This window comes from Anthonomus grandis, chromosome 6 (genome assembly GCF_022605725.1).
Source record: "Anthonomus grandis grandis chromosome 6, icAntGran1.3, whole genome shotgun sequence".
NCBI lineage: Eukaryota > Metazoa > Arthropoda > Insecta > Coleoptera > Curculionidae > Anthonomus > Anthonomus grandis.
Window position 1 is genome coordinate 9,128,672 of NC_065551.1, and position 20,793 is coordinate 9,149,464.

The 20,793-nt window shown below is 32.9% G+C and overlaps 1 protein-coding gene across 2 annotated transcripts in view; it reads left to right on the top strand.

Annotated features, from left to right (window-relative positions):
- LOC126737385 (equilibrative nucleoside transporter 3-like) overlaps positions 1-20,793 on the top strand; it is a 58,036-nt gene that overhangs the window by 27,507 nt on the left and 9,736 nt on the right. For both annotated transcript variants that reach the window (XM_050442267.1, XM_050442268.1), the window contains exons 5-7: positions 10,777-11,023; positions 16,797-16,984; positions 17,065-17,150. In XM_050442267.1, coding sequence (XP_050298224.1) covers positions 10,777-11,023; positions 16,797-16,984; positions 17,065-17,150 — 521 coding nt within the window. The remainder of the gene's footprint in view (positions 1-10,776; positions 11,024-16,796; positions 16,985-17,064; positions 17,151-20,793) is intronic.

The following is a 20,793-nucleotide window of genomic DNA, read 5'->3' on the forward strand; positions in this document are numbered from 1 at the left end:
AAATAATTCTTTTTACGGATCGCAGATAGTACCACCCGAGTTGGCCCGGGTCGGTTTATGAGCTTTTTTTATCGTTATCCATTGGACAAACATTCTAGTTATAACAAACTAATTGAACAACAATTATTTAAACATAAAAAAAATATATTTTTTGTCATCTGATTAAAATAAATATTGATAAGATAATATAATTATTTTAAAAAAATATTATAAATAATAGATAATTAAAATATAAAAAAATATAATTTTCATCATCTGATAAAGAGCTGTCATCACCCCGTGAAATAATAATTAAAGAATCAAACCATCTCTTTTGTAATATGCTCTACTGCTTTTCACCGGAATCACTGCTTTTCACCTGGAATCACTTCCTTCATGGCTTGATCAAATAGTATTTTAAAGTCTTTCACTTCAAAACAATGTTTCGTCTTACAACAAATCCTTTCATTTGCGCCCAAATGAAGTCGCAGGATTTAATTGGCAATGATGTGGCGGTAAGCGCAGCAGAGTAACGCTATATCTTCCCCGGTATACTTTAAGAGGGAGATATGTAAATACTTGCTGTAGCTAGTAACTTTTCTTTTATCATGTTGGGTCCAAACTTAATATTCTTGTCACTAAGCCAAGCCACAATTTATTGTTCTCTGCAGGATGTAATGGAGGTCCTCTCTATGTGAATGGTAGCTAGCGTTGTCCAAGACCACCACCGAGTCAGCTGGAACAAATTTTATTTTATATTATATTTCTCCAAAATACTCCTTAAAAACATCTGCATGCATCATATCCTTGTGACAATCTCCCATCTGGCACGACTCAAAACCTAACAAACCTTCTTTTACGAAATCGTCTTTACTTTCCATATGTGTAATTTTAAATATTCTTCCTTGTTCATTGATGGCATATTAGTGCCCCTTGATAAGACTTTCATGTGTACTTAGCGGAAACTGGCTATCTATTTATCTTAACATATTTGTTGAATAAGATATCCTTTGTTAAGCCTAGTTATCAAACTAAAAGATTTTCTTTTGCTCCCTGCGGTACTGCTTGATGATTTACGAGTTTTCTTCTCCAGCAAACAAATTCTTTGCTTCCTAGTGAAACAGATTTGTGATTATGCTTTTCCCATGCAAAATCTATCTTTTAAAGTATTCCATGAGAGTTTTTTACTCGTTAAATACAATAAATAAATCGTCATACAATCGTCTGTGCCAAGCAATGTTAAAATTTTGTCCAAAGTTGGTATTTTATTTTTGATAAATGAAAAGTGTACTAAATAAACTTTTCTTCTAACTGCACGTTAAGTGTCTTCATTACGGACTCTGGCTGATGTTTCTGTACTATGCTTTTGAGGATCTAGTTGCCCTGCTTTTCTTTCCGGCATAGGCCATACATAAATAGTTCAATTAATTAATTATTTTTTTTTATATAGAGAGCTGTTTTCTATTCAAAAAAGTAGTCCATTTTTCTCAAAGAGACTTCTTAACAGGTTAATGGTCTCAGATTATGTTTATTTTTTAAAAAAACTTTTACACGTGTTTCGCCCTAAGGCATCATCAGATCTAAAAGTTGAAATTAACCCTAGTCAAAGTTTACTGAATAAAATACAAGTTGCTTCACTCGGCTTCACGCGACGAATTACCTATTCACCGCCCCTCACTTCATTTGCCGGGCGACGCTCCTACAATCGAATCTGTTGGGTTACACAGTGAGTAGAGTTTAAATCGCTTTAATGTGCGAGCGTTTTGTTACTAGTTGTACCGGGTGGACTCAGTGGACTGGCAAATTAATATAATCTATTATATTAAAATGTCGACTTATTGTTCGGTAGACAGTTGTTTTACAAAGCGTGGAAGTAGTTTAATGTTTTTTAGATGTCCGAAAAATGAAAATATATATATAAAATATATATTTATATATATAATAAAATAACAAATAAGAAATAAGGGTAACCAATTACATGCCAGGTTACAGTACCTCTCTGTCTTGAGAGGGTGTGTTGTGACCAAAATAACGCGCGCAGCTTCGTTTTCACATAAAATAAAATATGAAAGTTGGATTTTGGTCAACTTCTTATTTTATTTTTATATTATTTTGCTATATAAATGCGTTATGGAACTTTTGTACATTTAACTCTTATTTTATTTTTATTTTATTTCTTATTTTACTTTATTTGTCTGTATAAATCCAGCTTAAGAGACTACATTGTTTACATTTTAAAATGGCAAAATATATTTTCCTCTCAATCTTTTGTCCTTCTTTTACAATATTGCACTTTTGCCAGAGCTATTTATCCGCTTTTTAAGTATTAAAAAATGTAATACCTTTTAAAGGTTATTTGAGTCGGAAATATAATTGTGCTTATAATGAAAAAAAACTAATCGAAAATTAATAAAATTCATAGAAAAATTGACTTAATTTAAAAACAAAAATAATAATAAAAGCAGCAGTCAAAACAAAAATATCTTGGAGCATTAAAAAATTTCGTCACTTCGGCAACGTTGCGCTACAGTATTAGGCACGTTTTAATCTTTTTCAAGTTCTGTCAAAAATTATGAATGAATGAATCCCGAGCGATGTTGCCAAGGAATTAAAACAAATAAACGCATTAAATTATTGAGTCTAAGGGCGTATTTTGTGTTTAGAGTGTGTTTTATCAGTTTTTTGTTATTTTCGTACTTTTTTGGAGAAAATTAATGCCCAAATAAACGATCATGGTGCATTCTTGTGTAGTAAAGAGAGTAAAGCATCAAAATCCAAATTTAACGTTTCATCGGTAAGTTTACGTTTATTTACGTTTAAACAGCAAAATACTTTTGTATTTTTACCACCAGCGTCGTCACATAAAAAATATTAAGGTTAATTAATTATGTAATGACATTTTTCGCCTCTATTTAAAATTGCAGAAGAGCGACAAAAACAACACGTATAGATATAGAAAATTATTTGTACTGTACACAATCCTAACCCGATTTGTAAGGGAGGGAAAATGAAAATTACAAATTTGTCGATTATTATAATATTATTTGCACTAGTGCATAAGCTCTACCCCACTAGCAACAAACCAAACAAAAATTAATTGAAAATATGCATTGTTGCCAAGGGTTACTAACAACACTTTCTCCATCCTTTTCTCTCTCACTATTAATTTTAAAACAATAAAATTCCATATTTTTGGGCTGGTTATGAATGAAACATTACGTTTATTACTTATAATGTCTTTGGTAATGCTATTCTTAGTCTGACAAAATAACAAAAACGTCAAAAAGTGTAGTAATCAATCATTTGAAATTCAAACATGTCATTACTTAGTAGTTATGTCTATATTTAGTTGTTACGTTTAGTAACAGTAATATATGCATTTTTTCACACAAACTTTTGACTTTGATTTAAAAATATCATTACGAACCTGATAATGTCAAATTTTTTTTCGCAAAAAGCGTATTTAATCAAGAGAAAATATATTTGAATCAAGTTTAGTTAAGGTACCTATCTTTAATGCACATAAATGTAGCCTTAAGTTTGTATATCCAATACCTAATAATGAATTTAAAATCCTAATTATACCTACTAAATTTTACTGTGGAAATTTATGCTTTAACCACTGGGACGAGATAAACTCTAGATGGGTTTTTTATAATGCCATTGCCAATGGTAAGCCCTTAAATGAAGAAAATCATTATGCTTTTGTCCGAAATAACTTTTAAATATATACCGTCACGTACAAAAATGCTTTATTATTTCTACAAAAAGTCCAGAAACAATTTACGAAAACTATTATCAATTCGAAAAGGTCACTTTAACTGAATGTCATCTTATTGAAAGTCAAGTGGCGTCATAATAAGCCATGATAAATTTTCTCTGTCAGTTAACAATATCTTCATAGATTTGCCACAAATTAAAACTTCCTAATACCAACTTATCCATAAATATACAACTTCAACATCTTACTAACCCTAAGAAAATTCAAGAAGATTTAATAGAAGATATTAGCTTTGAAGATATAGAAATTAAGGGACAAAAATATTATATAATAATTATTGTTTTATTTTTTTAACATTTTGTATTTTAGTTTTAGGTATTTGTTTGTATCAAAAAACTGGTTAGATTAAACAATTCCTGTAAACCTTTTACAAAAGTTAATCAACGAGAACGTTAAAAACTAATGGTGGAGGAGTGATATTCACAAACCACAAAAATAATGTCGAATAATCATATTAATAATATAAATAGATATATAAAATAATTACAAGTAACATTACGCCAGTGTCAAAGCTAGTTGCTGTTCGGCTAATCGTTCAATAAATATTAAGATTTAAGAAGTTCGCCGGCTTGTGTACATAATTCGCTATTTCATATTGCAATATTGTTTACTGGCCGGCATTAAGGCAAGAAGACAGGATTTCGCTGCAAAAGATTGTGGCGTAACTTTACAGTGTTACTATTTTGCCAAGAGTTTGCAGACGGTAGCTCAGAATTATTGGAAGCTTGGGATTGTTCGAAGGTTCACTTATGACTGGCTATTAAAGAATCTAAACTTGATTATAACTAATAAATAAGAGGGCGCCACTTAGTTTTTTTTATGAATGAAAGAAAACTAAAAAAAAGACTTGGGATATAGGTTTTAATTAACAATTAAATGACCCTGGATAATGTAGATTTAAAGAGGCAAAAAAAAATCTTAACAATACAATCAAATTATATTTACATCGAAGATATGTATACACCTCATGTTCTAATCTTTTAATAATTTATTATGAATTAAAATATGAATAATGTTGAGATGATTAAAATAAGTTTGACAAAAGTAACATTTAAATTATGATTTCACTAATAGGTAGATTTTAGCACTTGAAATATAAATTGCAATTATTAAAGTTTTTAGTATATATTTGTATTACGCAGGGGAAAGTTCATGAACCTTTTTACCTAAGGCATACCAGCCTTAACCGAGTTATATCTACTTAACTACCAAAAAAGGTACTGAAAAATACCGAACAAAAAATAACTAGAATTATAGATAAGAAATTGACATACTAAATTATGATATTGATTAAATGTTTGTAACGTTAAATTGAAATAAAAGGTATATTAATAAAAATTTAAATAAATGAGACAAATCTATGGTTAGTAATATTAAAATAAATGGAATAAACTGGCCTGTATTTTCTTCAAGAAATAAACGGCTAGCCTTCAAAATCGAGGCGGTGAATGTATGCCATTTGTAGCTTAGCTATCCAGACTGGGAATATCTAATACTAGCTCTAGTTCTGGTTCCAGCTCCACCGCTTTCAGCAATTTCCCGGGGAAATCAAAAGCTTGCAGCCTTCAACAATTGAAGAAGAATAAAGAGAAAAACAGAAAAGTAAAACTCTAAAAAAACGGTTGCCATTGTATTCACTGTCCATATAAAAATTAATGGCGTTAAAAATGTGATGTCACCTTTAAATCTTCTATCCATTAAAATCTTGGGCATCCTGCACCAGAATTATGAAATAAACGATTCCCTAAAGGAACAAGATTAAGGACTATAAATTACAAACCATATTGGCCACTTCCTGCTTCATAAACTTCGGAAATATAAAACTGGCCTTTTACGTGTGCTTCTACCTGCGACACGGGAACAAGTCCTCGAAAAATGGATGCAGTACCGACTAAATAAGTAACAACCCCACCTCTCGCCTGAGCTGTCAATATCAGCCAATCAGAGAAAACATTAATTAAGACCAACCAGGGCTGGGATTCTAAAATCACGATTCGACACGATTACTTGATATGACTAATTCTAAATAAAATTTTCAGTCGTGAGTGTCTTGCGGATTGCCTAGTTTTTAACGATTTGTCGACGACACGCTTGGGTATATCGTTTATACTAGACGATACAGCTTCTTTTTTTTTTAATACGTGCATAATGTGACAGCATCCTTTTCTAAACGTATTTATTTCATTTATTGTTTACCAATAGTTATAATAAGTATATAATACCAGGTTTTCATTAGTATATTAAGAAGCTTTCTTAAACACAACAACTAATAGATTTAATTTGACCCTATTTTCCACAACCTTCTATTAATAATAGAGGCAGAGCAAGTAGAGTTACCATTGAATGGGCAGTTTTACTATGTTAAGATTTTATGCCACAGATTGTTACCAAAGAAGCATTCGACAAGATTTTAAATTTGGAATTAGCGAAACTACTACAAGTGGTTGGATAATATTATTCATAACATTACTGAAATGATTGACAATCACCTTGCTGACCAATTCATTAACTATTGATTACACCCATGTTGCCATATTAAAACCAAAAGTGGATGAACACAACAAGTTTTTGTGATTTTCCATGAATTCAATTATTATTTCCTATGGGTAGCGGTGGTTTTAAACGACATTTTTTTTATTTAAGAGAAATAATATGGGCATATATTTAAATAAAAATACACGGAGGCGAAAAAAATTAACAAAATAAATATAAATTCTTAGTGTTTGCCAATAGAAAAGACAATTGACGTTTCCATCTGGCAAATATTAGGGAAAATAACAAATATATACGAAGAAACCTAAATCAATTCGAATAAAACGAGTTTAGCCGACGATTGAAATTTAGAATCACCCTTGTCGTCACGACTGAGTCGCGATCGAATTCGAAGTCGTGATCGTATCGACTCCAGCCCTGGGCTGGAATTCTAAAATCACGACGTTAATAAAGGTTTTCATAAACACGTTAATAAAGGATTTCTTTCTGCATCTAGCACAGAATCCTAAAGTTCAATAGCATCAATCATGTAGTCTCTTCATTTGTCAAAGATATTTCAGTTTGTACTCAGTTTGTAAAAACCGCGTAAGCCTCAATAGTTTTTTAATCTAGGATTGGATATTTACGTCGCTTGTAATCTAATTTTACAATATAAGTTTTAATTGCCTGTAACAAATTAAAATACTAACTGTAAATTACTATTTACTCATTAAAATTAGAATTTTAGAGATACTAATTAAATTTGATAAATAATTTATTGATATAACGATCAATATATTTTTTTCGAAAAATTCATAACAATTACCCACAATATAAAAAAATTATTACCGATATAAGAAACAAAGAATATGACTTATACAGTTACTTGCAGCTAAATCTTTTCATTATTTTTATTTTTTTTTATAAATTAAACCCTAAAAAATAATTTGTTGGTCCTTTTAGATTTCCGCTTAGCTCCGCCTTGGCAATTTCTATTCTTATGGTTCTTTGCATAATTCTCTAATATTCTACTTTTTAATAGTAAAGTACAGCTATACCTGCTATATATACGTCGCCACGACTATAGTACATTTGGTAGCATCTCGGTCAAAAAAAATCCCTGGTTACAGTAATAGGTCGTAGCATTACCAGTCGTAACCGCGATGTCACCTGTCACATTATTGACAAATACATAAATTTAGTGTGGAAACTGTGGATTTATTAACCAAAGTTAGTTGATTTTATTCAACAATTGCAGTTGGGGCAGTTGGGTAATTGGCAGTTAGCAGCACAACACGCACAAAAAAAAATTTTTTTTTTTAATCAACTAAATATTTAAATAAAGAAGTTTTTTTGTACTTTATTTAACGTCTATAAGTTCAAGAGACTCATGGGGGATCCTAATATCTCTGACATCTACTCGCGTGCTATCTTCATTAGGTGGTACATACATACTGTTGTAGAAAAGATTTAAAGAAAGATAGAAAGAAAAATGGACACGTACAGCTACGCAACAGACGGATCAGCTAGAGGGGAAGTCTGCATGGGCAGTAGAAGAGAAAGACAGTTTCAGGAGACCATTCTTCACCCTAAAAACTTCTCAAAAAGAGTTAAAAGGGGTTATGAAATAGAAGGGGGTGGACTATATACCACCCAGAGCGAGAAAATGCGTTGCATGGAGGAACGCATAAGCGACCTCCATGCCTGAAAATCTGAAAAGATTTTCTCTAAACATCGAGAATAGGATTCTTAACAAAAAAATAAAAGAGGATACACTAAAGCATTAGCTAAAGGAAACGACAATTTTAAAATATAGATCTCCGACCAGTATCTCAGACTCGAGCAAGCGTAGAGAATGAGACAAAATCTAATTGCTGAGTAGGCTGACGAAAAGATCCAGGAAAAAGACGGGTCCTTTCTATTCTACTATATAACCTTTCTCTAGTAGGCAAGGGGAAAAGTCCAGCATTTCAAAAGTACCGAAAGTGGTAATAACGGACCCTAAAAACCTAGCGAAAAAATATAAGCTTTTGGTTGAAAAACACCAAAAAAAACATAAACATCACCAAGGTACACATTTTACATGCTAGAAAATAAATAAATAAGCACAACTCAACCAACACATCAATCAGTTTTTAAACCGTTTACTGCTTCGTTCGACCCATTTTACATGGACCCAAAAACTCTTGCTCTGGGGGGCGCGGGCGGAAGCGTTGTTTACACTCGGGTTGCCGCCCAATAATAGCTTCTTGAACCTTATAATTTAATTTAAATTTAATTAAAGATGTTAGCTTTGCACGATTTTGTACCATGCGGTTTGACTTACATTTTTAGTAAAATGGCACGCTGCTATGAACTTATAAAGTGACCTTAAGTTAGATGTACGCTGTAATTGACTATTGGATAAGTGAAATGCAATAAAAATTCATATTCAGCGTAACGAGCAATGTGTACTAATAACGCATGCGTATCTTAATGCTCAGTAGGTGAGGTACGTCTTTATTAGTGCGAAAGTTTTTAAAGGGGTTACCTGTGAACCGGTTCTTCATTATTTTCGTTATGGTAAAGTCGTCCTTTTGACCATAGCCCTGCCCTGATGATGGTCTATTCCTATATTAGTATATTCCTTCTTAGGCTGAATACGTTTTTTTATTTCATTTCACTTTCCCGTTAACCTAAGTTTTTTATTAAAGTGAGAGATATTATCTTTGGCTATTATATTTATATTAGCTTGGTAGGTACTTTAAAAGTTGCCTGTCAGACATATTTCAAGATTCTATATTTTCAAAGTTATCTTCTAATAAAGAAAGTAGGTCAATGGTGTCAACTTCCAACATAAAAAATTATAGAAAAGAAGCAAAAATATTGGGATTACAATAAAATCGACTAGGATTAACTCGGTCAAATAATAATATACACTTCAACAAGAACTATAATTATCTAAATAAAATATAACAATTATCAATCATAAAAAATAAGCTTAAAAGTATTTAACAATATGCAAAAATCAAATAAAAAAAGTGCGAATATAAAAAAAATTATAAAAATTAAATTAAAATACAAATACAAATTTAGGGAATATGAGAACTTACAAAAATGATCTGAGGCTACATTCACTTAGCCTTATTTATTTGATGTTGCGTACAGAAGCTAAAGTGTGTGTTCCCAATCTGCTTAATCTATGATGGCTAAGATTGAACCTATGCTAAACGTTTCCAATAAATAACGTCGAAGTGTAATTTTCTTCCGAGTAGACTCGATGGAGGATGGGGTTTGATACTGGTAAACCGTCAAAACGAGACGATTTCGCAATTTGTGTCGGATATTGTTTGACAAAATTCCGTACAATTGCAAAAGCTAATAGTGAACATACAAAGATAGTAAATCACAAAAAAGGCTATTCGATAAACAATTTTTTCTTTCTTTTAATTTTTTATTTCGTACCATACAGCGTGACTTATAGTTAACTCAACTAATTTTTAAATCTATCTGTCTCTTTTCGTGTAAGCGTTCTTATAAATAAACTAATATTTGTTAAATAAGCAAAATTCATAATATGAAAATTAGAGAAAATTATATATTAGTAAATTTTGAATTTAAATTCCAGTAACATAGCTTTTATCAGTAAACAAACATAAGGAATGTAGGAGAAAAATGTAAATATCTTTTTAAAAACATGGATAATATCGAGTTAAGACTGGCAACTCAGATCCTGTATAATTAACTTAATACTATTAATGAGTAATTTTTAAAGATATTTCTTAGTCTATATATATAATAGAAAGATTATCTAAACGCAATAATCACTTAAATGCAATAAATTCTCTGTAAAATCAATAATCCATTCATATAGGAAAGAGGATCCAAAGAAATAGAGATTGTTCTGCATTTTTAAAAGTAGTGATAGTGTTAATGCCAATAATCATCATCTAATTTTAGTGCAATCTATATTATCAAAGTATATTGGCCTATAAAATGCAGAGACAAAACAGCGTGGTTTATAAAGTGTATTTACAATGGGTTTTCCATAGTCGAATTTAAAAACAGAAATAAATAAACTGCGTTTTAAATTATAAATTCCAGATATAGATTTATTCACTAATTCCAAAAATCTAATTTTATAGTCTTTAACATAGTTTTCCACGTAGACAACTGAATGTCTGTATGTGCAAATGAGAATAATCAAGACTTTATAAAATTACCCACTTCATAAGACTCTCTTGAAATGTCTTTCTTGTTTAAAAAAAGTATACTATAAACAGAAATACTGCGATATAAATGCTTTGACTACGAATGGACACAGTGTGCACTTATTGTGCAACTGAATTATAGAGGCCAAAATACTTTCATCTTTCTATAGTTAAGAATAAGCTTACGTTATATATAAATAAGTATTTATTTAATAAACACCAATTTTTTTTAACAGAGTTTTTTTAACAGCGTTTTCTTATTATGCAAAATCCAAATTGAATAATTATATGAAAAGCCGAGCTCCTAGATGATAATTTACCTTTAATTTACTAAAGAATAATTCAATTTTTTAGGAGCAGTAACAGTAAATATGGTTGCATCGATGAATTTGTATACGAGATTTCCACATAAGTATATGAAAACAGCTTTCATAGGGGAAGGCTGTTCTGGAATTGTAGGATCAGTTTTGAATGTTATAAGCATTGCAATATTTAATGGTCAATTAATACCAGCCACTTTAATGTACTTTATTTGTGGATCACTTGTTGTTGGTGCGACATTCGTAATGACGATTATAGTATCTAGAAACAGTACATTTAGGTAAGTATTTTTTGCTAGTTTTCCTTAAAATTTTTGATCTCTGTTTCCGACAGGGTACAGTTCATAGGGTATATTTTAAACATAAATATATAATATAAATATTTTAATTATACTGGTAAATACTGGTGATAATAAACCTTAGATCTATTATTTAAAAAGCCAATAATTGAACAGAAAAATAAAAGTAAAAAAGCATATACAATTTTCCAGAATTATTAAAGTAATAGATATATTTCTTACTTTATGAAAAAAAGTGGGATATTCACGCGTTTTTCTTTTCTATATATTTAGTCAGTATTTTAAATTATTATTTTTTTACATAAATTACATTTTGAATTGACGAAGGACACTTGCAGATCTTTTAGGTGACGTAAAAATAAAAATTTCTGGGACTAATATCTCGTTACTTAATTCGCTGAAGATCTTGGAGGTTATGCTACGCATTTACTTTCCAGGCTACAACTCATCTTACAATCTCTCTCGCAGGTATTACAAAAAAACCTGGAATGTCGGTGATATTGGGAGGAGGATAAAACTGCAGGCCACATTATGGCACGCTAAATCCAAATTTCATAGTACGGAATAGTCCATCCAAATTTCATAGTAGAAAATTAGTACGGAAAAGCGCTAAACCTCTGGATTTTGTGTCATTTATATTGCTTCTTTCTTAAGTATCGTTTTTTTGAATTAAATCCTATTTTAATATTAATGAATATTATGGACGTTTAAAAATACATTGCTGCTCTTGATGGAAGCTCTTGCTGTCCTGTAAATCACAGGATTTATAGATAGACGACGTTTGATATCGGATACGTTGGAGTCACTGCACTTAGAGAGTATATGAGAAATGTCTCCTAGAAACTCTAGCAATATTCTCAATATTCATGTTCATTTCTCAATACCTTCATATGGTTGGAATTGACGAATTGGAATTGACGAAACAGTGGGCTGCCAAGGCAGTTGTGCATATAGGTCTCCTGATGGACCCGTCATGCCCCACCGGGGGTTACCAGAGCCCAACGGCCTTAGAGAAACCTATAAGGCTCTCTGGTCTGAAGGACTTAAAGTCGCTCGGTACACCGAAAGTGTTACCCAAGTATTTGAACGTGGCGCGCGTGAGTGCTGGGCACTCCCCGACTACATGGTCAACGGTATCATCCTCCTCACAGCACCATCAACATTCCGGGTTGTCCGCAATACCGATAGTATGGAGATGGCTTCTTAAGTGCCAGTGACCGGTTAAAAGACCTGTCACTAGCCGAATTTCGCGTCTTTTTAGACGTAGTAGATTTTTGGTGAGACAGGCAGAGGGCCCACCTATATGCGCTTTGGCCTGTCTCATACCAGGGGACTCAGTCCATCTACGGTGGGTCCACTTGTCCAGCAGAGCCTTCATTGATGCGACCGCAACGCATTTAGCGATACACCAACTATGGGTTACTAGTAACTATGGGACTGTATTGCGGTGTCCGCAGCTTAGGATTTTCTGTCCGCATTTTAATACAGTGAATACTTTGGCCTGGAAGACAGTGGCGTGCTCCCCCAGCGAGTATGCCCTACTGGTATGTGGGATCCCACCAATAAGCCCTGATCCAGCTCTGTTATTCATTCTGGAGCCATCTGTGTACCAGATGGTTCCCCTATTTAGCAATGCAGGTCTGTTGGAATGCTGCTACTCCTCTCTGCCTGCAATATGCGGCACGAATCCCTCGCAGTCCACAGTCACTGGAGCCATGCAGTCACTGCCCATCAGAAGGAGATGACATTCCGGTATGGCCCGTGACCAAATTTTTGCGTGACCGGTCTCGCCAGCACGTAGTTCGCCGAGGACGTATAGCCAGTACGCAGTCCTCATTGCCTCGAATTGCACAACGAGGTCCAGAGGCGGAAGGCTCAGCAGAGTCTCAAGCGCTCTTTTTGGCGCCGTCCGCATGGAACCCGTTATGCTGAGACATGCAAGACGTTGGACTCTGTCCAGTTGTGCACGAATTTTCGCTTTCTCAGTACATGGCCACCAAACGATAGCCCCGAGAGGTCTCACAATGCGCGAGTAGATCCAGTGGAGGATCTTAGGAGACAGACCCGAGGTATTGCCGAAAGCCCGCCTGCAGGCCCATAGCGCGCAGGTGGCCTTCTTCATTCTGGTGTCTGCATGATCGTGCCAGGAGAGTTTGGGATCCAACTTGATTCCCAGAAATCGAACTGTCCTGGAGTAATGCAGCTGCACGCCACCTAGAGATATAACAGGGGGCGTGCCAAAGTTACGTCTCCTCGTGAATAGTAGGAGCTCTGCTTTTTCGGGGTTAATCCTGAGACCTCCCGAGAGGCACCATGTGTCCACCATACGCAGGGCTCTCATCATAGGGCCCCGCATTGAGACGGCGTCTTTCCCTGGGCAAAGGATTACCAGATCATCAGAGTAGGCCTGTGTGTATAGGCCAGCATTGTTTAAAAGATTTATCAGGCTGTCGACCACACGGCACCACAAGGTAGGGGACAATACTCCTCCCTGCGGGCAGCCCCTAGCCGCCAACGTTTTGACAATCTTGTTGTTGAGCTGGGCAGATACATGACGTTTCGAGAGCATGGCCTCTATCCATCTAACCAAACAGGGTTCTGAGCCGCGGCTCTCGAGTGCTTGGCAGATTAATGCAAAAGGGGTGTTGTCGAACGCCCCTTCAATGTCTAGAAACGCACCCAGACAGGCCTTGCCACTACCCAGAGCACCCTCCACCTTCCTAACGAGGTGGTGTAGGGCCAGGTCCGTGGATTTGCCCGCCTGATAGGCGTATTGGTGCACATGCAGTGGTTTGTTGACCAGGATGCTTTCCTTAAGGTATCGATCAATCAGCCTCTCCATCGCCTTCAGCATAAAGCTGGTAAGGCTGATAGGTCGGTACGATTTGGGATCTGTAAAATCGCTTTTTCCGGGTTTCGGAATGAAGACGACTTTCACTTGACGCCATAACTTTGGGACGTAGCCCTGAGCAAGGGACGAAAAAAACCTTCATATGGTAGTACCTGATTCGTAGACTGGCGACGTTCTAATTCCTGGCAACTTATCTATTTTTTTTAAAGGCTTGTTGATATATATAATAGTGAGTAGCACTAATTATTTTCCTGTTGGTTGAGGTACCATTCTTATATAACTATTTTTTGTATATATGTAAGCAACACACAGGGCTTGTCAAAAAATTTCGTTTGCTTGTTAAGGTATGACTATTTTAGCAGCTAGAAAAAAGGTTAGAAACGTTTGCATATAATACTTATAGCTTTACGATTGGAACCTTTGGTGTTTAAATTAGTAAATTACAAAACGGTTTTACTAATAACCAAAACTATTTATTATATTCTAGATACGTGTTTTGCTATCGATGTTAGCATCTTCGGGAGAAGATTAAGACTTTAGTTTAATTAAAACAAAATACGTGTCGAGAACGTAACACCATTTTTGCCAATTTTAGACCCTACCCTAGCTCTCTGTAACACATTGGTCACACTTATGCGACCTCTCTCCCCATTATTACATAACACTTCAGTTTCACACCCAATAAGCAATATACATATGTTTTATTAAAAAAAAACATATGTATATTGCTTTTTACCGTATATAAAAGGTATCTATACGTATATATAGGTATTATAAAAGGTATCTTCTTTATAAGTGTATGGTTTTACCAAAGACATTAGTTTATAATAATAAAAAAATATATATATATAAATATTATAATAAAAAATTTATAAAAAGACGCACTACTAACGAGTTATATTTTTATTAAAGATTAACTTTATTCTTAAATATGTATATTTAAGGAAAACAAATAGATCTAATATCTATTATAATATTAAGGGTACTATTAAAACAAAGTACCGGTAACAAAATGTACTTAACCAGTATACTGTAAAAAAATTTAGAAGTTAAACTGATTCATTAAAACCTACTCAATCTTAACTAAAGCATTACTAATTGCCATGGGGTCGCAATGCCATTTTTAATAATAACTCCTATATTGGGCTGCTCAAACATAAATTAAGGAACCCTCTCCTGTAATGTCTTCATCAATCCAATCCAGCTCCTAGTTACGATGTATTAAAAATTTATTGCGTCTTTTTGCAGCCAAAGGGAAGCCTAAGGCGTTTTACATTCAAGTCTCCGCATTCTTTTTGATGGTTAGGTATATATTTTAAAGATACGGCATACAGTTCATATATTTTTAAATATTCGCCTCTGCAATAATTCCTTAACTCAAGAACACAGAATATCATATGAAACTTTAAAATTCTTAAAGAATAATGGTACTTGAAAATTGTTTTTTAAAGATAATGTCACAAACAAATCTAGAAAATGTTCTTATTCTTTTATATTTAGTCTTTCTTCATTATCTCATACCGATAGTGGAAAAGATCTTTCAGTATGCAGCTGTTTATACTGGCAGCGAAAAAGAAGGCAACAATTGCGGTCAGTTACTTCTTGTTAAAAGTATTGGCTACTTCGCTTGTATTCTGTCAGCCATCTTTAGGACTTTTTACCTATATATGTGTTTAGTTCTGAATTTTCTGGTAAGATGTACTGTGCTCTTACTTCAAATTCGTCACTCAAAAAATGCTGTTTAACTCACTTTTTCCTTAACGTGAAACGCTTTTGTTAATTCAGAATTTTTAAAAACCATTTGTTCAAATTGTGCTTTCTTTAATTTTTTGTGGAAAATTTGAAGTTGATTCTGTTTATCTTTAGGAGTTGTGCATTCCTTACCTATGCAAAGATTTGAGTCTTTATTTTTTTTTGTAAGATATCAATATCCTGCGCCAAGAGAATAATGTCTTCTTTAAGCTTGCTCATCTTGAATTAAGCAGGACACTGGGATGAAGTTTTTTTATGTTCAGCGCTTACACCAGTGCTAGTGCAACCTAGCACTAGCCTGGGATAGTGCTAGGTTCGGTCTGGGAGATGAAATGTTTATTTGGTTATCTTATTGTCGTTGTTTTATTGGTCTGGGACTTTTCAGTATTATTAAGTTTTTTTTAACTTCAGTTGATACCTAAAGTATCATTTTAATTAAAAAAATTTTTGAATTGCCAACTTAAATTTAAAAACCGCGTTCCTCTAGCTGAGATGGTTATGGAATATGATAATATAAAGTTTTATTTTTAGTTTTCATTTTAGGTTGTTTTATGTTAAAAAAACGATTATGAAAAAAACAGTTTATGTTTGGCACATCGCTTGGATTTTAGCCTCTTTATAAGGCACACGCCGATACTTGTCTCATAGATAAAATTACTTTTTTTTAAAGCTTAAAATATAAATTTGTTTAAAGATCGATCATTTTTCTAGTCCGATTTACGCTAAGCTTTAATGCATCCGTCATACATCAGACGTCGGTGTGATGCTTTGATTGGTCAGTTTTATATTAACAGCTTTTTTCCCGCAGTTTTTCCTTGACCAATCAAAAAAATGGCAGCAAAAATAAACGAACCAAAATTAATTAATAAAAAAAGGCCTTTATGTTGTACATGATGTATCGCATGACTTCCTTTTCTATTTAATTTTATTTTTCGAAATGACGTCCCGCCGCCATTTTAAATTTTTGCAAAATGAGCTAGGGATGAAATAGTAGAATCTAGGTAGCTAATGATGTGTGCCCAATTTCAAATGTTTACATAAACGCATTCAAAAGATAAGAGGGGGGAGACAATTAAGAACCGCACTGTATACAACTATATTTGACTACATAAAATATCCTTTATATCCTAAATAGGCTAAAATATCTTTTAGAGCCTGTATTGAGTCTGTTACTGAATCAAAGAAAATTCCAACTATGAGTCAACTTAAAGAAGCATTATGGAAGATAAGGTTTGCAGCATATATGATGGCCTTAACATTTTTAGGAACTTCTGCAACGCATACTTCTGTTACGTCCTTGGTAGTTTCAGAAGTAGACAGCGGAACAAGTTCCTGGGCCAGTAAGTAGAGACAATTTAGTTATTTTATTTTTTGCTTTTTATTACAATAATATTCATTAAATAATCTACATACATTTTAGAAAACTACTTCAGTCCTGTAATGACATTTTTATTGACAGACATAGCATTACTGTTTGGAAGGATTGTATCTTCATTTTTACCACTTGTAAGTAACTATTTTTTTAGCAAATATTTGGAACTTGCTTTTTTGAAAAAATATTGAGTTTCTGATGTTGCTGGATTAGATCCTATCTTAGTTATTTGAAGGTTAATAAACTAATCAATAAATCGCTCGGCTATAGTAATTTCGGCAACATATTATCCGTTTATCAGGAGTCAATAGATTGAGCAGCAATACTTTATCAAATGTTCATAAAAATCACTTGTAAATATAAAACGTTATCTAAACTCTATAAATAGATCTAAGCTAAATATAGGGTGTCCCATAAATATTGGTAAATAATTTAACAGCGGATGCTTTAAAAAAAACCTAAGGTAAATTTTCCTAGTTCGAAAATCAAAGACAAGATATAGGTTAATAAACTTTATGTAATTTTTTTAAATATTGGCATTTATTCTTCGTTTTTAACAAAATTGGAAATATAGTTTTTTTAATATGACAAATCTTAAATTTAACCTTTTTTAAATATTAATGTCATAGAGGCCGCCAGCAACCACATTTTGATTTTGTTTAAACTCCGTAACTTCCTTAGGCTTGTCCTAATTTAATTTAGCAGAAAATCCGCGGTATCGGACACGTCAGAGTCAATTTACGCTCTTATCTACATCTACTTTAACTAAAATCTATCTTCTATGAAGACTTTAAAATATTTAATTATCTTCTACGCAGAATTAAAATATCACTAAGAGGTTTTAGACACAACTTTAGAATGTTATTAGTGGAAACGGCATCTTATTCGCTGGCGGAATTTTACTCGGATATATTTAATTTGCATTTTTATGTTTGTAATTGTTTGTGTATTTGTATCGTTACTTTTATTTTAATTTAGTTTTTTAAGATTTATTAATAACAATTACTTTTTTTAAACGAATAAGTGTCAATGATTTGGGATTACGTTAATAGGTGAAGCCATTATACTCACAAATGAAACGTGCACAAGTCCACTGGTTCTACATTAATATGAATATTGCCTAAGTCCGCGCTTTCAATGTTTATATAAAAGGGTGTTTAAGACTGATTCGTTTTTTTCATAGTTTTTCGTCAAGAAAAGAAAATTTTTATAAACTAATTGGTAAAGCAAGTCGCCAAATACTTCAGGTAAGTAAAGAAATATACAGGGTGTTACTTAAAGGTATGTCATAATTTAAAAGGGATTTTTAAGAGGATTTTAAATGGGACATTCCTGGACAGATTTTAAGTCAAAAAGTTCATATAAACATGGGTCCTAAAATGATTACTTTTTAAGATACAGGGTGTTAAAGTTTAATTTTTTTTTTGTTTTTAATGAATTTTTTAAATACGGTTTAAAATAATGAACTGAATTTTGGCACAGTGGCGTCGCTATGATAAATTTTTAATGCAATTTTACAAAAAAAACACTACGCCATTGACTTACGAAAAAAATTATAATTTTATTTTAATTATCAATCAATTATAAACAAAAAATTCCTCGATGACTTTTGCTGTAAAACTTACCGTTTGTGTGTAATCGTTAATTAAAAAAACGTCTTTTATGCATAAAATGCATCTTTAAAAATTATGGAAATAAATCAATTTAGCTTTGCTCGTTGCTAGCAACTGCTTTTTTGTTGTTGTAAACATTATGACACTGACATTAATGATTATTTTTGATTGTGTTAAGTTTGATTTTATTTTCAGTTTTTATTAGGTACATTTTTCAAATATTTATTTTCAAGCTATTTTTTACAAACTGGTGAACAAAAAGCAACAACAATTAAATACAATACATAATTTACAACAAATGTTGGAAATTACCACTTCTTGCGTCTATGCAGGCTTCTGCTCTTCTTCTCATAGAATCACGAACTCTTTAGAAAATTCCAGGCATGTTTCATATAGTTTCACATCCGTCAATAATTCTATTTCTTGGTTCTTCTAATATCACAATTGGTGTCTGATAAACCAATGTTTTTAGGTGTCCCCACAAAAAAAAATCTAGACTAACTGTGGTCCTCCACGGCCTATCCATTTATTTCGGTAGACTCTATTTAAATGCTCACGAGCCAATATGCTAAAGTGGGCTGGAGCACCTACATGCATAAGCCAAAGTTGTTGCCGCAACTGAAGAGGAATATCTTCGAGAAGCAAAGACAAATCATTTTGGAGAAAATTACAATAATTCTATCCGTTAAGGCGTCCTGGTAAAAAAGATGGTCCAATTAAATGATCGGATAGGATACCGATCCAAACGTTTATTGAAAATTGTTCCTGAAAATGTGTCTCTGTAATCGCATGAGGGTTTTCTTGAGCCCAGTAATGATTGTTATGGAAATTGATTATTGCATTTCTGGAGAAATTAGCTTCGTCCGTAAATAAGTTGTTCGCACCAAATTGAGGATTTTGTGTTACTTTTTGGAGATACCATCTACAAAATTGCGTACGCGGTTCATAATCTCTAAGAAGCAATGCCTGAACCCTTTGTATGTGAAAAGAATATAACAAAGAATCCCTTAAAATTTCCCATACCGTCTTGTAGCAGATGTTCAATACCATACCAATTTTTCGTGTACTTGTGGTGGGATCCTCTTCGACTGCATGTATGACTGCCTCTTCAACTGCCGGTGTCCTAACTGTACGGGGCCTTTCCTCGGCAGAATTAGCCTTAAAACTCCCAGATTCAGCCAGACGACGATAAATGTTTATTAATATTCTTTTATCTGGGACAGCGCGATTAGGATACCTTTCTTGATACAAACGCCGCGCCTCCATAGCATTACCATTGGCAAGTCCATAAAGAAAATGCATTTGCGTCATTTCGAAATTAGAATAATCTACCACTTTTTAACTAGTACAATTCACGTTTTAAGATCCAAAGGGTACTAAAAACAAACTGTCAAGAATAATCACTAACGCAAGTGTCATAATGTTTAAAACAACCAAAAACAATTTCCGGCAACGAGCAAAGCTAACTTGATTTATTTCCATAATTTTTAAAGATGCATTTTATACATAAAAGACGTTTTTCCAATTAACGGTTACACCTAAACGGTAAAATTTACGGCAAAAGTCATGGAGGAATTTTTTGTTTATAATTGATTGATAATTAAGATAAAATCATAATTTTTTTCGTTTTAAGTCAATGGCGTAGTATTTTTTTTGTAAAATTGTATTAAAAATTCATCATAGCTACGCCACTGGTTGCTAAAAAAAAGTAGGTGAATATCTAAAAAATAGGTTTTTATGCCATAATATCCTATGCCAATTTTCAGTTCAATATTTTAAACCGTATTTGAAAAATTTATTAAAAACGAAAAAAAGAAAACTTTAACACCCTGTATCTTAAAAACTAAGCATTTTAGGACCCATGTTTATATGAACTTTTCGACTTAAAATCGGTTCAGGATTGTCCCTTTTAAATTACGACATACCTTTAACTTGTAACACCCAATATAATAGTATGCATGTTTAGTTTGTTGTTAATTTAATATCGGTTTTTAGAACTAAGATCATAGAGTCTGATAGTAATAAAGAGTGGGATAACATTCAATTATCTCTTGCAGTAAAAAATATACAAAAAGAGGAATCAAGAAAATAATGAAAATATGAACCCTAACCTAGGTGCGGATCTTGTGACGGAACTGATACGACCTAACACCATCGACAATAT